The sequence below is a fragment of the Solanum lycopersicum genome, chromosome 7 (genome assembly GCF_036512215.1).
Source record: "Solanum lycopersicum chromosome 7, SLM_r2.1".
Classification (NCBI taxonomy): domain Eukaryota; kingdom Viridiplantae; phylum Streptophyta; class Magnoliopsida; order Solanales; family Solanaceae; genus Solanum; species Solanum lycopersicum.
In genome coordinates, this window is record NC_090806.1 from 65,106,092 (window position 1) to 65,124,894 (window position 18,803).

The 18,803-nt window shown below is 28.4% G+C and overlaps 1 protein-coding gene and 1 long non-coding RNA gene across 2 annotated transcripts; both read right to left on the bottom strand.

The window, feature by feature from the left end:
• Positions 1-7,678: 7,678 nt before the first annotated feature.
• LOC101263431 (tryptophan decarboxylase TDC1-like) lies at positions 7,679-9,737 on the bottom strand. The gene has a single exon (XM_004243286.5). The coding sequence runs from the start codon at positions 9,394-9,396 to the stop codon at positions 7,882-7,884; it is 1,515 nt and encodes a 504-aa protein (XP_004243334.1). The 5' UTR covers positions 9,397-9,737; the 3' UTR covers positions 7,679-7,881.
• A 3,817-nt stretch (positions 9,738-13,554) lies between these two features.
• Positions 13,555-17,517, bottom strand: LOC138337145 (uncharacterized). The gene is made up of 2 exons (XR_011210571.1): positions 17,218-17,517; positions 13,555-13,815 (listed from the first exon to the last, which is right to left on the bottom strand). It is a non-coding gene; the product is annotated as an uncharacterized lncRNA (long non-coding RNA).
• Between the last annotated feature and the right edge of the window lie 1,286 nt (positions 17,518-18,803).

Sequence of the window (18,803 nt, forward strand, 5' to 3'; positions counted from 1 at the left end):
AACGAGATTGATTTATCCTTAATCAGAGATATCAAATTCAAGTTTAGGATATAAAGAATTTTTTTATTGAAAACGTCACCTACACGGCTACACCGAATGAAAAAAACAAAAAAGTAAACAAATAAAACAATTGAAAGGAAATCTTATCCATGTTTGAATATTTATATCTCGTATTATAAAGTCTTAAAGAAAATTATTGAGCCATCTAATCTAATCTAGGAGTTTACATATTTGTACAAATAATAAATAGTTAGTCCAAAATTTTTGTGCTAATCTAGATGAATTTTGGCATCATTAGCCAATCACTAAGCAATATTTAATTATTTCAAACAATATTAATTATTTCATCATCTTTCATATAGTGACCTATGCAGCCAACTTGACTATATTATCATCTAATCTAAAAAAAACATTGGGATTATACCTCCTCTGTCTATTTTAATTTATCAAATTGCATTTTTTAAAAATTAATTTGATTGATATTTAAAGTTAAATTAGATTATATTAATTTAATATTTTAGATAATAAAAATTAAATATTTATAAATTATACATAATAATAAAAAATAGAAAAAAATATTAATCAAAATTTTTATAATTTATTTTTAAAAAAAATTACGGCAATTACAAGTAGACGAAGGAAAAGTAATTAACAATACCTCCTCAGCCCTTTATCCACTTGTATTCATTCATTGTACCAAAATTAAATGTTCATTTTTTATCTTTATCTTTTTTATTTATTGATTGTATTAAAAATAGATATTTATTTTTCTTATTTTAATTTATCTATAATAAAATTATTTTAACTTACCGTTCCTAATCTCTATAAGATGTTGTATATATTTATTTATTTATTTATTAAAAAAAGAAAAGTATATAGATGAAAAAATATTTTTTTATTTGTCATGAATGACATGTTCTATTATTATTTTGTAATGATTCTACTATACGACATATATTGTAGTACTTACAATAATTAATTATTTGAATGTATATAATCGAAACGATAAAGCTCTATTTCACGTTTATTTCACATGCAGTACGTAGGTGGACCATCTTCCATTTCAAATTATAAAATTTGAGTCTTCAGATAAGTTACGTGGCTTTCCCACCCTTTTTATATTAATGGCTAAAATATTAAAATGCTGATATATCGAAAAAATGGTGGTCATATACATGTGTTGATACATTAAAAAGAGGGTTAGATATAGTACATAGGTGGATCATCGTTCGAAATTGTTTGTCATGTTGCGCTTATCGAAAGTCAATTTCACTAATTTGTAAAGATAAATTAGATCATATTAATTTGATATTCTAAACAAAAAAATTATATATTCTAAAACTATGTGAAAAGTACTATAACTTACAATTTTTTGCACATTCATATGATGAAAAAATACATCTTAAAATGTTAGTTAAAGTTTTTATAGTTTGACTCTAAAAATAAAAACCATGACAAACAATACCGGACAGAGGAAGATTAGTGACCAAAAAATCAAAGCGCTGATACATTAAGTTGAATACAAGCGTTGACACGGTAAAAAAAAGGGACAGATACTTTAGTGGCATTTTTGTCTTAAAGAGAAAAATGAGAGATTTTTTTGAGACTTGTAAAATTTATAGGAAATAATGATATTAAATAAATTAAAAAATGAAATTTCTATAATTATTTCATTTTTTTTTAAGTTGATTTTTCATTACAGATTCGTTATCCATAAAAGTCTATCTAAAGGGGAATCATGCTCTAATTAAAAAAAATGCATACACTGAATTTATAAAATCACAAATTTTTGAGTAAAATATAGAAGACTTTTATCCATTTTACCATGATTATTAGTAGTTTGTACGTGGTAAATTTATATATACATACAAAAATCAGTATTCTCTTCTTTCATTTTTACTTTGTACATTTTTAAAAAAAAATTTATTTACTATCAATTTTGACATATCAAAAAAAATAATTAATTTTCCTTTGTGTTTTATCCTTAGCATTAAATGTTATTAATTATCCATAACATTGTCTTGTCCTTGGCATTAAATGTTATTATCTATAACATTATTCAAGACTTAATACCAAACACGAACGGGCTAGTAAAAATAGTGTGATGAAATATTTATAGCAATAATAATTGAATTAATAAATGTGTAATAATAATTAAATTAATAAGTGTGTCAAATTTAAAAATAAAAGAGGGAAAGTATGTTAGAATTAGAACTTATCCAGTTGGTGAAATTACAATATGCATCAACTCAAATATGTGGTCCATGAGTTTAACAGAGGAAGAAAAACAAATAATTGCATTGGAGAGGGTGAGAAAATGACTAGACATACCCTTCCGAGTGGCCCTCGAGTTTGAAATTTCTTGCCAGCAAAAGTAAAATTTTATCCAGGTTGAATTCATTTCATCAGATGTACCTACTGCAGGTTATTTCTCCTATGTAATTCGCGAGCTATTGCATGAAAATAAGGATTTTATCTGTGACCTGTGAGCATTTAAAGGTTCGAAATTACGGATATCCTTCTCATAAAAAAATGACTACGCGTAGATAATAATCTAATAGAGAAAATCAGCCAAATGCTAAATTTTATACGATAACAATGTTTTATGAATATTTTTAAAAAAATTAATATAATACAATTTTTATTTATATTGGTGCCTAGAGGACCAAGAGTTGATTCCAATTACAAAGATTTCTTATTTTTTTTACATAATGTATTTCTATTTTAGAAATTACAGAGTCAGCATTGCTTTAGAATGTGTTTGGTAATAAGTGTGGTGGGGATTGGATTATGGGGGTGGAGGTGAGGTTCGTGGGATCCGGGTCGAGTCATGGGGGCGGAGCACGAATACCATGTGGGAGTCAGATAAAATTGTCGATATTTTATGATTGAGATGAAATTATCTATATGAAGTGGTACTTTTAAAATTTATATCTTAATTACATATTGTTTAAATAATAAATTTAACTATCTATTTTGTAATAGCATAATAATTTAAAAATTTACTTTTATCACATATTTATAATTATTTGTTGATATATATAATTAAAAGAAAGAGGGAGAAAATGTGGTAGGTAGATGTACAATAAATCTTGTAAATATATGTGGGGCAAACGTATAATTTTAGAAAAATATCAAGAGTCTATTCACCACGTTTTTTTTGGGCAATGCTTCATAATTTTACAAGTGTTATAATGTAAGACCACTTATGTAATTTGAGATTTTTATGGAAATTGGATATATTATATTTTGAGTTTTAAATCTTGGGTGATCACAGTTTTGACAAAATCTGTATTAAATGGCATGCTAAAACAAATTTTCTTGCGTGTTATCAGGAGATTATAATTTAAGCTTTAAAATCGATCTTTTGAAGAAAAGTTTAATAAGGTTATATGTAATAGATTTTTGTGATTAAAATTTTCTTTTAACTACACGCTTAATAAAAATTTAATGCATCATATTTATGTTTTAAATTGTAGATATATGTTGAAGTGTAGTTTTTCCGTTAAGAAAATTGAAAACAAAATGTGATATATGTCTTAAATTATTTTTTTTGAGATAATTGTATTTTTGGGTTCCTAGTTATCGACAAATTCTGATTTTAATGCTAAAAGAACAAATACCTCATGAATTTTTATTTTCAATTATAGAAAAATTGAATAAACATTACTTTGGAAGATTATATCATAGTTTATTAATTATTAGTGAGACATATCTTTCTCTTTAATTTTGTAAGGCATAGGTCTATAAATTAAATGTTCATGATTTTATAATTTTCCCCCCACATTTCGTGCTGCTTATTAGAATATATTAGTGCCTTGCTGGCTCAAAATTTTATATAAACAAAAATAAATAAACGAACATGAATTAACAAATACCGAATATTCATTAATCATCAGATTATAGTGGAGTGATGAGATTATTTTATCCTTAATTAGAGGTTTCTGATTTGAGCTCTGAATATGAAGAATATTTTGTTGGAAGAATCACCCCTCAAATAAATGTTACTATGAGCGATTCAAATTTAATCACGATTTTAATACAGATTTTAAATGTCGAATGAAAAAAAATAATTTGACATTTCAAATACGAAAGAACAAATGTGACACTAATTAGAACACAAGTAGCTAGCTGAAGAAGTAGATAAAACTATTGACTATACTAGATGTGAAGCCTCTCGTGTTAGTATGGATTCAATAAATTACATTAACCGTGATTTAATGTACTTTTTTTGTATTTCAATTTAATTATGTGATATATATTTTTTATTTTAGTTGGTTTAAATAAAAACGTATTTTATATTTGAATAATATATAATGAAGTTATTAATAGTTTATCCACATTAAATATCACTTATTTAACGATAGATCTTTTAATGACGTGTTACCAAAGCATTAACAAAAAAAAATATGTCAAGTATTTTTAAAAATAAATATTAAATTTCCTAAAAACCTTTGATAAATGATATATATATCGATAAAAAAACTTAAAATTTTAAAAATATTCTCAACATGAAGCAGATCGCATCGAGGAAGAGAGGTGGCTGCTTTTAGCATCTTATGTAGTCAAATTATACAATTCCAAGAAATTAGTTTATTAGGCTTGAAAAGGTATTTGATTTTATCAGTACATATATTGTGTGTCATTTTATCTCATCTCATTGACAATTTCATATTAGCAGCCACAATTTTGATTTACTCTTTCCATCTGAAAATAAATATTATTTTAATTAAAAATAAATTATCTCAAAATAAACATTATTTTAGGACACAAATTAATATATTTTTCTGGTTATACTTTTATATTTCATCCTTTGAATAATATTTAATTTTCAAAAGAAAATTATCAAATAGAAGAAATTTAGTAAATAACATATATTATAAATAAATGATCTAACCGTATCATTCCTCCTATCTATAAAATTTAATGAGAAGATATATTAAGATTCATTTTTGTTTCGTCTTAACTATGTGTGTTTGCAGATGTTGTATTTTCAACTTATTTTTTCTATTATACATATTTATTTATATATTCTGCCGAATTATACATATATAAATATAATTAATTATATAAATTCGAAATCAGTCCACATAATTAATGTATAATGTTAATCGCGAGTGATAATTATAATAAATTATAACTATGATGAATAATTAAATAGTATAAATTTACTTATCCGCGTAATTTTTCCTATAATATATACTTAATTTAGATGAGTATTATCATACTACAGCCGTTAAAATTCGCTTATGGGCTGGTCCAACCCATTTTGTTACTGGAATAGAGATGGGTATGATTTTCAAGCCCATTTAAAGATAGGACTTGTATAAGCATGATTCATATATGTCTTTTGTCTTTGAGACTTGATCGAAGCTGGCCCGGGATTGGTTCATTGGCCAAAATTATTTATTTAAGGATAACATATAAAAAAATTTACTAATGTATGAGCTAATTATTTAGATGTTCGCTATGTTGCAATAAGATTTTGGTGTGTCTAGATACATGTATATCAGGATCATGGACTCAAACTTAAGTGTAATTTATTATAGACACACTCTATCCAAGTAGATCCACATGTATCTGGGATACATAGACAAATCTTGCACCCTTGCCTCCCTCGATATCACTCGCCATTCTCTTTTCTCGCTCGCGTATATGAAATGCATCACACTAGATACATGTATCTCGCGTGACTAGTATCCTAGATACATGTAATCATACTATATCTTTTGCTAGTGTTATTGAAAAAATACCATTGTTTATAATATTAAAATTCAAAATCTTCTTATTTTCTTGATGTTATGAATTTTAAGTTTTTTTTTTTTTAAAAAAAAGAGAAGGCCTAGCCCGCCCCATCTCTCGGCTCTTCACCATTAGGCCAAAGGTAACACTTATGTTAACGGATCAAAAGTTGATATATACATATAAAATTTTAAAAACTGATTAATTATTTAGGTCACTTTAGAATTTTGTAATGTTATATTTGTGTTGAATATGTACATATGATTTTCACAATCTTCTCCTTGATCTTTCAACGCGATTTTCATTGTTAATGTCATGTTATGACAATTTTTTTATATATTATATGTATAATTATTATAAAAATAAGGCTTAAAATATATTTAAACTTAAATCGAAATTATAGTAATATCAAATTTTGAAAATGACTTTTTATCCCTACGTTAGTTAATAGTGTATTTAAAATATATATATATACCCAGGTTGACAAAAAAATTATATAACTATAAATAGTAATGTGTCCATGTAGACATATATATACCTTTAAAACACACTATTAAATAGTACAGAAATAAAAATATTCCATAAAATTAGATATCGTAACAATAATTTCAATCAAAATTAAAATACTTTCAGACACTATTCCCATTATTATAAATAGAAACGTAAAAACTCATATTTTACTACAACCGATGTATTTCAAGCTTGCATTATTAGATAGATATATAGTTTTGCAACAACCGTCTCTTTTTAATTAATTGTATTACTACATAGACATTTAGTTTTGTACATGTTAGGAAGTTGCATCTGTAACATATACTATCATCTTTTTAAAATTGTTAATTATTTAGCTATAGAAAATAAATTAAGATTTGATTTATTAGAATACATTATTTAGTTTCCTAATTAAAAAACGTTATAAATAATTATTATCATGTTCAATCAATTGAATTTTTGGCCAAAACCATTCTTAAACTATACCCCAAAATTAAACTACACCCTTAAAGTATCATTCTTTGAAGAAATATCCTTAAAATATTTTAAAGTGAATAATTTTTATCCTTTTGTTAGATATCCTCGAAAAACTAAGGGATCATACAAAAACATGAGGAGTTCACATGACCATTAACAAAGTTTTCTTGCATAATTTCATTATCTGCTACAAGATCTAAAAGACTTATTAAAAATCATAGACATTATTGCTTACCGAAACAAAAAAATATTTGTAAGGTGTGTGGATACATGATCTGCTCTTTTTCTCATTTAGTAACGGAAAGAAGTTGGAGCTTAATTATTTTTACATTTTTCATAGTCAAACTGTATTAGATAAATAATCTTTGGCCAATCAGATATTGAATAATCAAAATATCGATTATATCTCGCATTTGAATTTCATTCTACATCATTAGGAGTGAATGTCTTCAACCAATGCCGCTTGTAGAATATTCAGTTGAGAAGAAACGTATTTCAATTAATAAGAAAAAATATTTCAACTAAGAATATTTTTAATATCAAATTATATGGAGAAAAAAAAAAGGTGACAAATTAAAAGATTTTGCATTATGCTAAACTCAATTACCAAAAAATTTATGATTTGTATTTTTGGCATATCTAAGAATAATAATTATGAATGGATAACTTGATTATTGTGGGATTTGTTAGTTTTCTTATAATAAATTCAAGTAGGATGAAAAATATTCACTTTAAAATAATTAAAGAATGTTTTCTGTTAAAAATAATACATTAAAAATGTAATTAAAATTTAAATTATTGTTTAAGGACGATTTTCATCAAAAACTCATAATCCACTCATAATAAGGAGTGCTAATTAGCCCTTAGCTCATTAGTTTGTTATGCTTCTGAGTTATAAACTTTTTTATCGGGTCAGATCCGCTTTCTCTAAATTTTTTTTATAAATCTCTCGAATTCCATCAAAATATTTTAAAGATATATAAATTAATCTTTATTTCAAATATAAAAATTATTATATGAAGTATTATTAATGACAACTGTAGAGTGTTTTGAGTTCTTTGTCCGAAGTTTACAAAACAATCACAAATGCCTATACATAAATTTAACACACACAATCCAAACATTTATTTTACTCTTCTTCTTCTTCATCCTCCATTAATATATTATTTTCTAAAACACAATTTTTCTGAGCAAATCATTGGCTGACTCCTTAATAAACTTCCAAGCTGAAATTACATGTCTATCCTCAGTGAACGTCGCACCTACTGCAAACCTTAACATGTATATTCCACCCACTATTGTGTGTGTCATGTAAATTTGACCTGTCGAGTTAACACTATCAAGCAATTTCTTGTTTAAAAACTCGATGTAGCCCGGTTCATGTTCCTTGTTCGGGTTAAACCGAAAGCACACGAGTGAAAAACGTCGTGGCACGACGACATCAAACATGGGATCGGACTTAACGAACCCTTCAAACATTTTGGCCATGCGAACATCGGACCTAATGTGGCTTTGAAGATTGTCTACGCCATAAGTACGCATGACGAACCATAATCGGAGAGACTTGAACTTTCGTCCCGTACCGATTTGCCAGTCTTTATAATCAACAACCGAGTCGTATTCAGATCGTTTATTACGTAAGTACTCGGGATTCGTGCTCAATGTCTTCACTAACACGTTTGGTTCTTTCACCCACATACAACAACAATCTAAGTAACTTAATAGCCACTTATGTGGGCTTAGGCTTAACGAGTCCGCTAGTTCGACTCCGTCCAGATATTGTCTAAACTCTGGACATATACACGCGCTACCTCCATAAGCAGCGTCCACGTGGAACCAAATATTGAATTCCTCAGCCAGCTGACCCAGCTGGCTGAGAGGATCAACTGCTGTTGTGGAAGTGGTCCCAACGGTAGCACAGAGGAAAAGTGGGACCAGTCCAGCAGCAACATCAGCTTCAATAATTCCACGTAGTGCTAGAGGAGATAAAGCGAAATCGCTTTCAATACAAGTTGGTACCACACGAATATTGCATGGGAAAATACCAGCTACCTTGCAGGCTTTGCTATAAGTAGAGTGAGTTTGATCAGAACCGTAGACTACAAATTTTCCTATCTCATCAACACCTATATTCTCGATCTTATGATCACGCGCAGCGATTAACGTACACAGTATAGCTTCACTAGTTGTACTTTGTAGTACACCACCACCCGTGCCAGAAAACATGAAAGTTTTTGGTAATTTCAACGTATTAGCAAGCCAGTCCATGACTACCATTTCCAACTCCGTCATGGCTGGCGAAGCCAGCCAATTAAATCCGACGGAGTTGAAACAATTGCAAAGCATTTCACCTAGAAACGCAGCGGAGCTAACAGTAGCTGGAAAAAATGCGAAGAAATTCGGGCTTAGCCAATGGGTCATACCCGGGATAATATGGTTTTGGACATCTTTCATAATTAAATCGAATGATTCGGGTCGATTAGGGGCGTTTTCGGGTAATTGGGTACGAAGATAACCGGGTTCGACTTGACTTAGAACCGGGTAGGACTCAATATTCTTGTAGTAATCAGCAATGAAGTCCACCATTTGATGGGCTTGGGTACGGAATTCTTCCGGGTCAAGCGGGTTGAATTTTGGGAAGTTGGATTGGGTTTGAGGGTTGTTATTTGAATTAAGGGTTCCCATAATATAATTTTGGGATTAAGTTTAGGGAAAAAAAGGGAATTAGAGAGGGAGATTTTATAGCAAAAGGGGGAAAGACTAAGTATTGGTAGTTAGGAAGAGAGTAATTAGAGTTGAGGAGGATTTGGTATCGTTATAGGCGGAGGCAAGATTAGAAGTTTGGGGATTTGTAAATCGATTTGTTTGGAGGTTTATAAGTTAGTATACATAATTTTTTAAGAATTTTAAATTAAGCAGAGTCGTATTCAAGGTTTTAAGATGATGATGCATTATTGTAAAAAGATTAATCTATGATATAAATTTGATCGATTTAACATTTTAAACTTTTACTATTAAAAACCGTTAATATTTTAAAATTAAAAGTCTAAAATTTATTCTTTTATATATATATATATATATTGATGAATTAATTAAAATGTCAAATATCAATTACGACTTAGGGAACTGTTAAATTTTTGGAAGCTTTCTTTTTTTTTTTCCTTTTTTTGTCATTTTTATTAAGCTTTTTCTTTCTTTCTTTTTTTTTTTTGTCATTTTTATTAATGTATGAAGGTTTTTTTTTCCCATTCATTCTTATTTGTTTATTAGTATTTTTTTTTATCAATTCGAGTTTGAGAGAGTGAAAATGACAAATGTGAATAATAATAGATCGCAATTTTTTAATGATCCTATTAACATATCTAGTAAAATCATATAAGATTGAGAGTGTGTTTGGTACGAAAGAGAATATTTTTTGGAAAATGTTTTTTCAATTTTCTCATATTTGGTTGGGACAAAAGTTCTGAAAAATATTTTTCAAATTAAACTCATTTTCCTCAAAATTACGGAAAATGACTTTCCTTAAAAAATTAAGGAAAATATTTTACAAAACTCTCCTCTAATTTTAAATTACATTTTTCTTTGGGAAAAACATCAATTTAAAAAAAAAAATTCAATTCAAATATTTATTTTTTCACCCGATCCCTGACCCTCCCCCACCCCTAACTCCACTCCCTCCCGAAAAGATTTATTTTGCTTTTTAAAAATATTTTCAACTTTAAATTTTTATTTTTAAACTCCTATTCCTCTTCCGCCAGCTCCACTAACAACCCACCCACCCATCCCCAAAAAAATTTATTTTATTTTTTTAAAATATTATCAAATTCAAAATTTTATTTTTTCACTCCTCCCCCCTTCCCCCCACGCCAAAACAAAAAATATTTTCAATTTCATAAATTATTTTCTACTCTAGTAAAAATAAAAGATGTCTCTTAAAAACATTTTTCATTCATAAATTAAACACTAAAAATTATTTTCGGAAAATATTTTCTACTTACCAACAAAACATGAAAAAATAAGTCCAAAATCTATTTATTTTTCAAAAAAAATATTTTCTAGGAAAACATTTTCCTTCGTACCAAACACACCTTGAATAGAGCGTAGATTGTAAGTAGGTTTTATTATTTTTTTTTTCTTCTTTGAAATAGAAAGATCATATACAATTGAATAGAGATAGATCGTAAGTAGTTTTATCATTTTTTTCCTCTTTAAATAGAAAGATAGTTTCTTCTATTTTTCTCTTTCTTTTTTTTAATATAAAAAATAAAAAACTGTCTCTTTAGTCAATTTAGTGAATATTACTATAACCTGACAATTTAATTTTCCATACACTGCATAGTAGATCGAGGACCCGGTGAAATCGGGATTGAACAATTAATAGTACATAATTGTACAATATGTTATTTAAATTGTATAATTTATATTTTATCTTATTAATATTTAGAAATCAATTTTTATAGTATTCGGAGAATTATATTTATAAAAAAAGATTTAACAATCATCTTTAATTGTCACATGTCTAATATTGATATTAATAAGTTAGGTTTAACTATTTAAGGGCTATAACAATAACTTTTATGGAGTGGAAAAATAGACAATTAATGGAGGACTATAACAACAAGCAATGATGGCTATTTTCCAAAGAAATTAATTACAATAGCAATTCAAAAATAGGCCAAAATACAATTAACCATCCAAACTCATTCAATGGCTATAATACAATTAACCTTTTAACATATACATATTGGTTTGAGGATTTTCGTTTAAGGAGAGAGAGATATTTGTTAATTTATTGACGATAGACCTATTCCTAATTTTTTTTTGTTTTTCGAAAATAAAAAAGAATTATTTTGCAAAAATTAAAAAATAAAAAAAATTTATCCCATACCTCCGCCCCGCCCCGCCCCGCCCCCGTAAAATCACCCCTCCTTCACCTTCCACCAACCTACCTCTAATTTTTTTTTTAAAAAAAAAAATGTTTTTGCAAAAAACGAAGAAAATTTTTTTATCCCCTACCTTCCCCCGTCCATCAATCTACCTCCAAATTAATTTTTTTTTCAAAAATAAAAAGAAAATTATTTTTCCCAAAAAAAAAAAGAATTACACCCCCTCCCTCCGCCACCACAAATCCCCAACACCTTCTACCAACCTATTCCTAAATTTTTTTTCAAAAACAAAAAAATTTGTTTCTGAAAAAATAATATTAAACTTTTTATTTTTTAGCACAATTAAAAACTTTGAGTAAAAGTAGTAAAAATAAGTGATCTATTATGGGTCGAATATGGATATCCATATTTAATCCATTTTGACCATATTTGTAGAAACTCTTAAATTAGTTTGAAACTCATATTTAAGCAATTAAAATATGAGTGATCCAAGCTAATAAATATGATCGAAATGAACTTTTTATTAATATGGGTTGAAATTGCAACCGTAGATGGTTCCCTCACCCATATGATATACGAATCCAAAACTTTCTAGCTAGAGGCTATGATCTCACAGGTAGACTTCAAAAAAAATGAAATGTATACAGATCTTATCATTAATTTTTATAAAGATATTCTTTTTAAAATTCTTGGCACAAGAAATCAAAACCAGTTAGGAAATAGATATTGAAAATATATTATAATGAAAATATTGGAGAAAGAGAAGTACTAATAACAAAATGATAAATATAGTCCAAAGTAAACATAACAACTAACAACAGTAATAATAAAACAATAAAAGTAAGTGATAAAATATACTAGCAAAATAATAATAATAATTATCATCATCATCTCATAATCATAATAACAATAATAATAATAATAATAATAATAATAATAATAATAATAATAATAATACAAAAAGAGAGGAAAAAAAGCTAAAACATATTCCTATTGAGTTGGCAAACAGTATTCAATTGATCCTTTTCATATAAAAATAACATAACCAAGAAAAATTATGGAGAACACAAATATTTAGCTTATGTTAGATATTATAGCTATGATTTTAAGAAAATTGCAAATTGATGTTACAATTTTCTTAATTTTTGTTATTCGCATGCTTTTGTATAAATACAGAATTTGTATAATTTGATATTGATTGTATAAATTCAGAATTTTGTATGCTATCTTAGTTATTAGTATATAATTTATGAAATTATAATAAATTACCTTGTTTGTATATTGACAAGCGAAATATACAAACAAAGTTCTGAAAAGTTCCTAAATATATAAATACAATTGGTGTATCGGCAAGCAAACATGTAGAAATATATAAACCACGATTTCATAGCATACGAAACTATAATTAAAGTACACTATTTACAGAGTTTTACTATTTCTATTATATATATATATATATATATATATATATATATATATATATAACCAAAACTAGATTGGGCCTAAAATGTGTTCTGATAGACCACTACTTGATAGGATGGGCTTCTCATAAATCTATTATTCTCCATTTGCAGATTAGGTCATAAATTTTTGAAATTTTTTAAAACGTCAATATTTTGATATTGAAAAAAATTCATAGCCACATTTTTCATATGTGTTTATATATTAATATTTTAATATTTTATGTATCAAATTTATGTATTTTTTTGATTTTTTTGATTTGCGTAAATACAATTATTTAATAACTGAATGGAAAAATCAAGAAGAAAATATTTTTAAAAAGAACATATTACTAAAAATATTCGTATGTTAAAATGTCACGACCCAAATCGGGCCGCGACTGGCACCCACACTTACCCTCTTATGTGAGCGAACCAACCAATCTAACCCCAATATTTTAACATAATAACAGAAAATAATGCGGAAGACTTAAACTCATTAATGAAGATCAATTAAATAACTTCTAAAAACTCAACAACTATTATTATCCCCAAAATCTGAAAGTCATCATCACAAGAACATCTATCATCTAATTACTAAAGCTAAGAGTATCTAGAAAGCTTAGAATAAATAAAAAGCTAGTCCATGCCGGAACTTCAAGGCATCAAGACATGAAGAAGAAGATCCAGTCCAAGCTAGAAGCGTTAGCTCACCCTGAAATCCGGTGTAATGAAGACTGGCTAGAGTTGCGGTTGAGTTGAAGACGATGGCACGTTTGCTGCACTCCACAAATAATCAAAAAGAAAACATACAAGTAGGGGTTAGTACAAAACACAGGTACTGAGTAGATATCATCGGCCAACTCAAAATAGAAGACAGTATATATCAGATAATATCATAAAATCAACTACAATACTCAACATGCGGCATTTACAATTACCATAACCCTTGGTCATAACACCAAGCTCGTCAATGAGGACTCACGCCTCCCCATCATACTCATTTAGGATTTAGGTTCATTAAATTGAGTATATTAACATGTTTCAAGATTCATTCTCTTTAATAATCCTGGTGTCGGAACGTGACACTCCGATCCTTATCATACTATCCTGGTACCGGAACGTGGTACCCGATCCATATTCTATCCTGGTGTCGGAACGTGACACTCCGATCCTCATATATTATCCTGGTACCGCAACGTGGCACCCGATCCATATTCTATCCTGGTGTCGGAACGTGACACTCTGATCCTCATCATACTATCTTGGTACCGGAACGTGGCACCCGATCCATATTCTATCCTGGTGTCGGAACGTGACACTCCGATCCTCATATACTATCCTGGTACCGGAACGTGGCACCCGATCCCCTAATCTCACTACTTTCGTTCATCAAGCCTTCTTTTATACTAAGGCATCATCATTAACAAAGTAGATTAGGGTTTCTTTATCAAGATTTAGGATTCAATAGCTTCATCATGTTTATTTTATCACAATTATATAATCACAACATGCAAACACATAATTAAGCATATAGAAGGGTTTACAACACTACCCAATACATATCATTCGCTATTAAGAGTTTACTATGAATAGTATAAAAACCATAACCTACCTCCACCGAAGAATTTTGATCAAGCAAGCAATTTCCCAAAGCTTTGTTCTCTTCTTTCTCTTGATCGTACGTTTCTCCCTCTCTTTCTGTTCTTTTCTTTTTCTTATTCAAACCCTCTTTCTTTTACCCTAATTAGCATATAATTAAGTATAAAAGATGGTGAATTAACCCATTAATTAATTCAAGGTTATGTCTTTTAACCCTCAAGTAGTTAAATTATTAACATTAACCCACTAAATTTATAATTATAGCAGGAATAGTTCAAAACGCCCCTTAAAACATTTAAAGAAATCCGACCACGCTTGGGATTACGCAGCCTGTGACGGGCCGTCGTGCCTGCGACGGTCCGTCCTGTTGCTCCGTCACTGAGTTCAGAAACTCCATTCCATTCAAGGGTCTGTGACGGTCCGTCGTGCCCACGACGGTCGGTCCTACCTACGACGGTCCGTCCTGCCATTCCGTTACGAAGTTCAGAGAGTCGATTTCAGTACCTAATTTTCAGAATTCTAAGTATTTTGGAACGAGACACCCTCGACGGTCCGTCGTGCCCATGACGGTCCGTCATGGGTTCCGTCGTCTCAGCCAGTTTTTCCAGAAATAAAATCTGCTGCTCAAAACGACTAAACAGGTCGTTACACATTTTTTTAACCTTAAAATTGAAATTTGAAGCATTTAAAGATCTTTCATTTTTTTCCTGTAATAGTTAGTACTATTCGTTCACATTAACAAAGTAGATTAGGGTTTCTTTTTCAAGATTTAGGATTCGATAGCTTCATCATGCTTATTTTATCACAATTATATAATCACAACATGCAAACACACAATTAAGCATATAGAAGGGTTTACAACACTACCCAATACATATCATTCGCTATTAAGAGTTTACTACGAATAGTGTAAAAACCATAACCTACCTCCACCGAAGATTCGTGATCAAGCAAGCAATTTCCCCAAAGCTTTGTTATCCTCTTCGTTTCTCTCTCTCTTGATCGATTCTCCCTCTCTTGTTCTTTCTATTTTTCTTATTCAAACCCTCTTTCTTTTACCCTTAATAACATATAATTAAGTATAAAAGATGACAAAATAACCCACTAATTAATTCAAGGTTATCTCCTTTAACCCTCAAGAAATTGGATTATTAATATTCACCCAATAAATTTATAATTATAGCAGGAATAGTCCAAAACGCCCCGTTAAAACATTTAAAGAAATCCGACTCAGCCTGGGATTATGCAGTCTGTGACGGGCCGTCGTGCCTGCGACGGTCCGTCCTGCTGCATCCGTCACAGAGTTCAGAGACTAGATTTTTACCAAGGGTCTGTGACGGTCCGTCTTGCCATTCCGTCATGAAGTTCAGAGAGTCGATATAAGTACCCAAATTTCAGAATTCTAAGTGTTTTGGAACGAGACCCCCTCGACGGTCCGTCGTGCCCATGACGGTCCGTCGTGGGATCCGTCGTCTCAGCCAGTTTTTCCAGAAATAAAATCTGCTGCTCAAAACGACTATACAGGTCGTTACATAAAATTTCAAAGAAATCCCTTTCTCATTCGATTGGATCAACTTTTTTATTTTTTTAATGTTTTTATCTAACTATATACTAATAATTTTTACTTTTTAGTCGCTCACTTTATTATACAAATTAAAATTGTTATTTTACTTTCATATAGAAACTACAAATTATATCCTAGTGGTTAAAATAGTATTACATGACATGATTGTTAAATATGTTTTTTTTTATTTGTATTTTAAAAATATTATTGATTGTATCTCAATATAGTTCAATTATTATATATGAATATGATTTATAAAAAGTTACAAGATTTTGAAAAAGAAATAATACACATAGTGAAATAATAAAATCTGTTGAGGAACAATATAATACTCTAAAAGACAAAGACAAAATAATTATGAAAGAAATAAGGATGCATCTAGGAATATATATATATATATATAGTAAAAATAACACAATCTCTTGATGAAGAATACAATATTCTAAGAAAAATACAAATTGATTTTGAAAAAAAAATACATGTATGCTTAAAAAATATAAATTCATTGACATATCTATTTGAATGACTACAAACTAAAAAAAAATACAACATTCTTAATATTGACAAATATAATTAATATGAATACGATATAAATTCAATTTTGCAACCCTTTTCTTGAACTTTCTCTTTCTTCAATTTTTTCGTTTGTTATGTTTCTTTTTTTTTCAACTTTTTTTAACCAAACTCAAATTCTCGCTTGTGCATTAGTAACCTATAAACAGAATTTGAAATTATTAAATATAAATATATAAAAAAATCAAACAATATATGATGTATGAATACTAATGTAGATTACTACAATTTTCTAAATTTAAATTATGAAAAAAAAACAAATTAAGTATTTACAAGATCTGAAATACATAAAAGTGGGAGATCTCACAAAATATTTGGTGAATATGAAAACTAACTCACAAAAAAATTGAACAATATTGTTTAAAAGACGAAAAATTCAAATACAAAATACTTTATAAATATGAAAACAATATCACAAAATACTTGTTGACTTCGAATTTACCTTTATCAATTAGTGAAAAATCTTTTGAATCAATTGCGATTTCTTGAACAAAGTATAGGAAATTATAAGAGTTGATTTTCTTGAATAATGAAAGGAGATAACAATGGTGAAAATGAGAAGAAAAAGAAATGAGTGATTTTGGGAAAAACTTAGAAAGATGACTAAGTGGGTAATGTTTTCTTTTTTTTTGTTTTTGTGGAATAAAATTTACAGAAATAATATACTTAAAGACCCTGTAGAAGTCCTCCATCCATATGTTACCGACCTGACCATCCATCTATCATTGGAATCAGAAGAAACTGGTCCGTCTCATCCCTTAAAAGTTTATAATTATAGATATTTGTTACACGGATGAAAAAATATAAACATTAATACATTAATCTGATGTGCGAAATACATTAGTTGTTGAGTAAGATATATTAAATTTATACATGATATACTAATTTAATGTAATTCTATACAAGATATACTTATTTGATACGTGAGATACACTAATTTAATATGCAAAAATAAGGGAGATTTTGGGGATTTGTAAAACTTATAGTGAATAATGAAAATAAGTAAACTAAAAGATGAGATTTCTGTAATTTTTTCATTAAAAAGGTGTCTAATTTGAGTTTGATTTGAGAAATAAAAGGAAAGAAAATTAATTATATGAGGATTCAATTTATTTCTAAAATATTGACATATTGACATTTCTTATAGTGACTATTTGAAAGTGTAGATATTTTTAATAATTATATTAGTGATCATGACTAATTTGCTAATTTTCGATAATTTTTTTAACTTTACAAATGAAACATTAAATCATCGTCTTATGTTTATAATAACTTATAAATTTCCAAATTAGTTTTAATAATTATATTAGTGATTGTGACTAATTAACTAATTTTCGATAACTTTTTTAACTTTACAAATGAAACATTAAATTATCGTCTTATATTTGTAATAATTTATAAATTTCCAAACCATAGTATAACGTCTTCTTATAATATTTTCAATTTACTTAAAAGAATTTTTAGACTGTGAAATGGTAGATTTATTAGTTACAACTTACAAGTAGAATAAAAATAGGTCATCTACCAACAGTGAAAAATGGTGGAAGCGTGTTGAAGTCATTTTGAGCGGTTTATAAGCTTAGTCGATTTTTGTAAAAACAAAAAAAAAATTGTGTCTAATTTGATTTTAATTGATATTTTATACCGTCCAACTTCAAATGCCCATAAATAGACACTTGAACTTATATGAAATTAAATAAATAAACACGTATATTCTACATGATGTAGTACAAATCAGCTCCAAGTTAAAAGAGCATCAACTTTCTTCTATGTATTTTTCTTTTTAATCTCCATATCACCGAAAATTATCATCTTGAATCCAATTATGATAAAAATACATCGAATTGATCACTATTAATTCACGTGAGACTTTCCTCTCTAATTGTACTAAGGGAAAATTGTATATAACAGCAAACTAATAACCTAAAATAAATGGAATAGCTAGGATTTGATTTAATTGTGCTCCATAGCAAACGTTAGCTAAAATTTGCCAGCGTCTCTCTCCCAATAATCTCGCTCGTCACTCTT

What these genes read in the sequence shown, in the direction of transcription:
- LOC101263431 (XM_004243286.5), bottom strand. Translation starts at nt 9,396, where the DNA reads ATGGGAACCCTTAATTCAAATAACAACCCTCAAACCCAATCCAACTTC.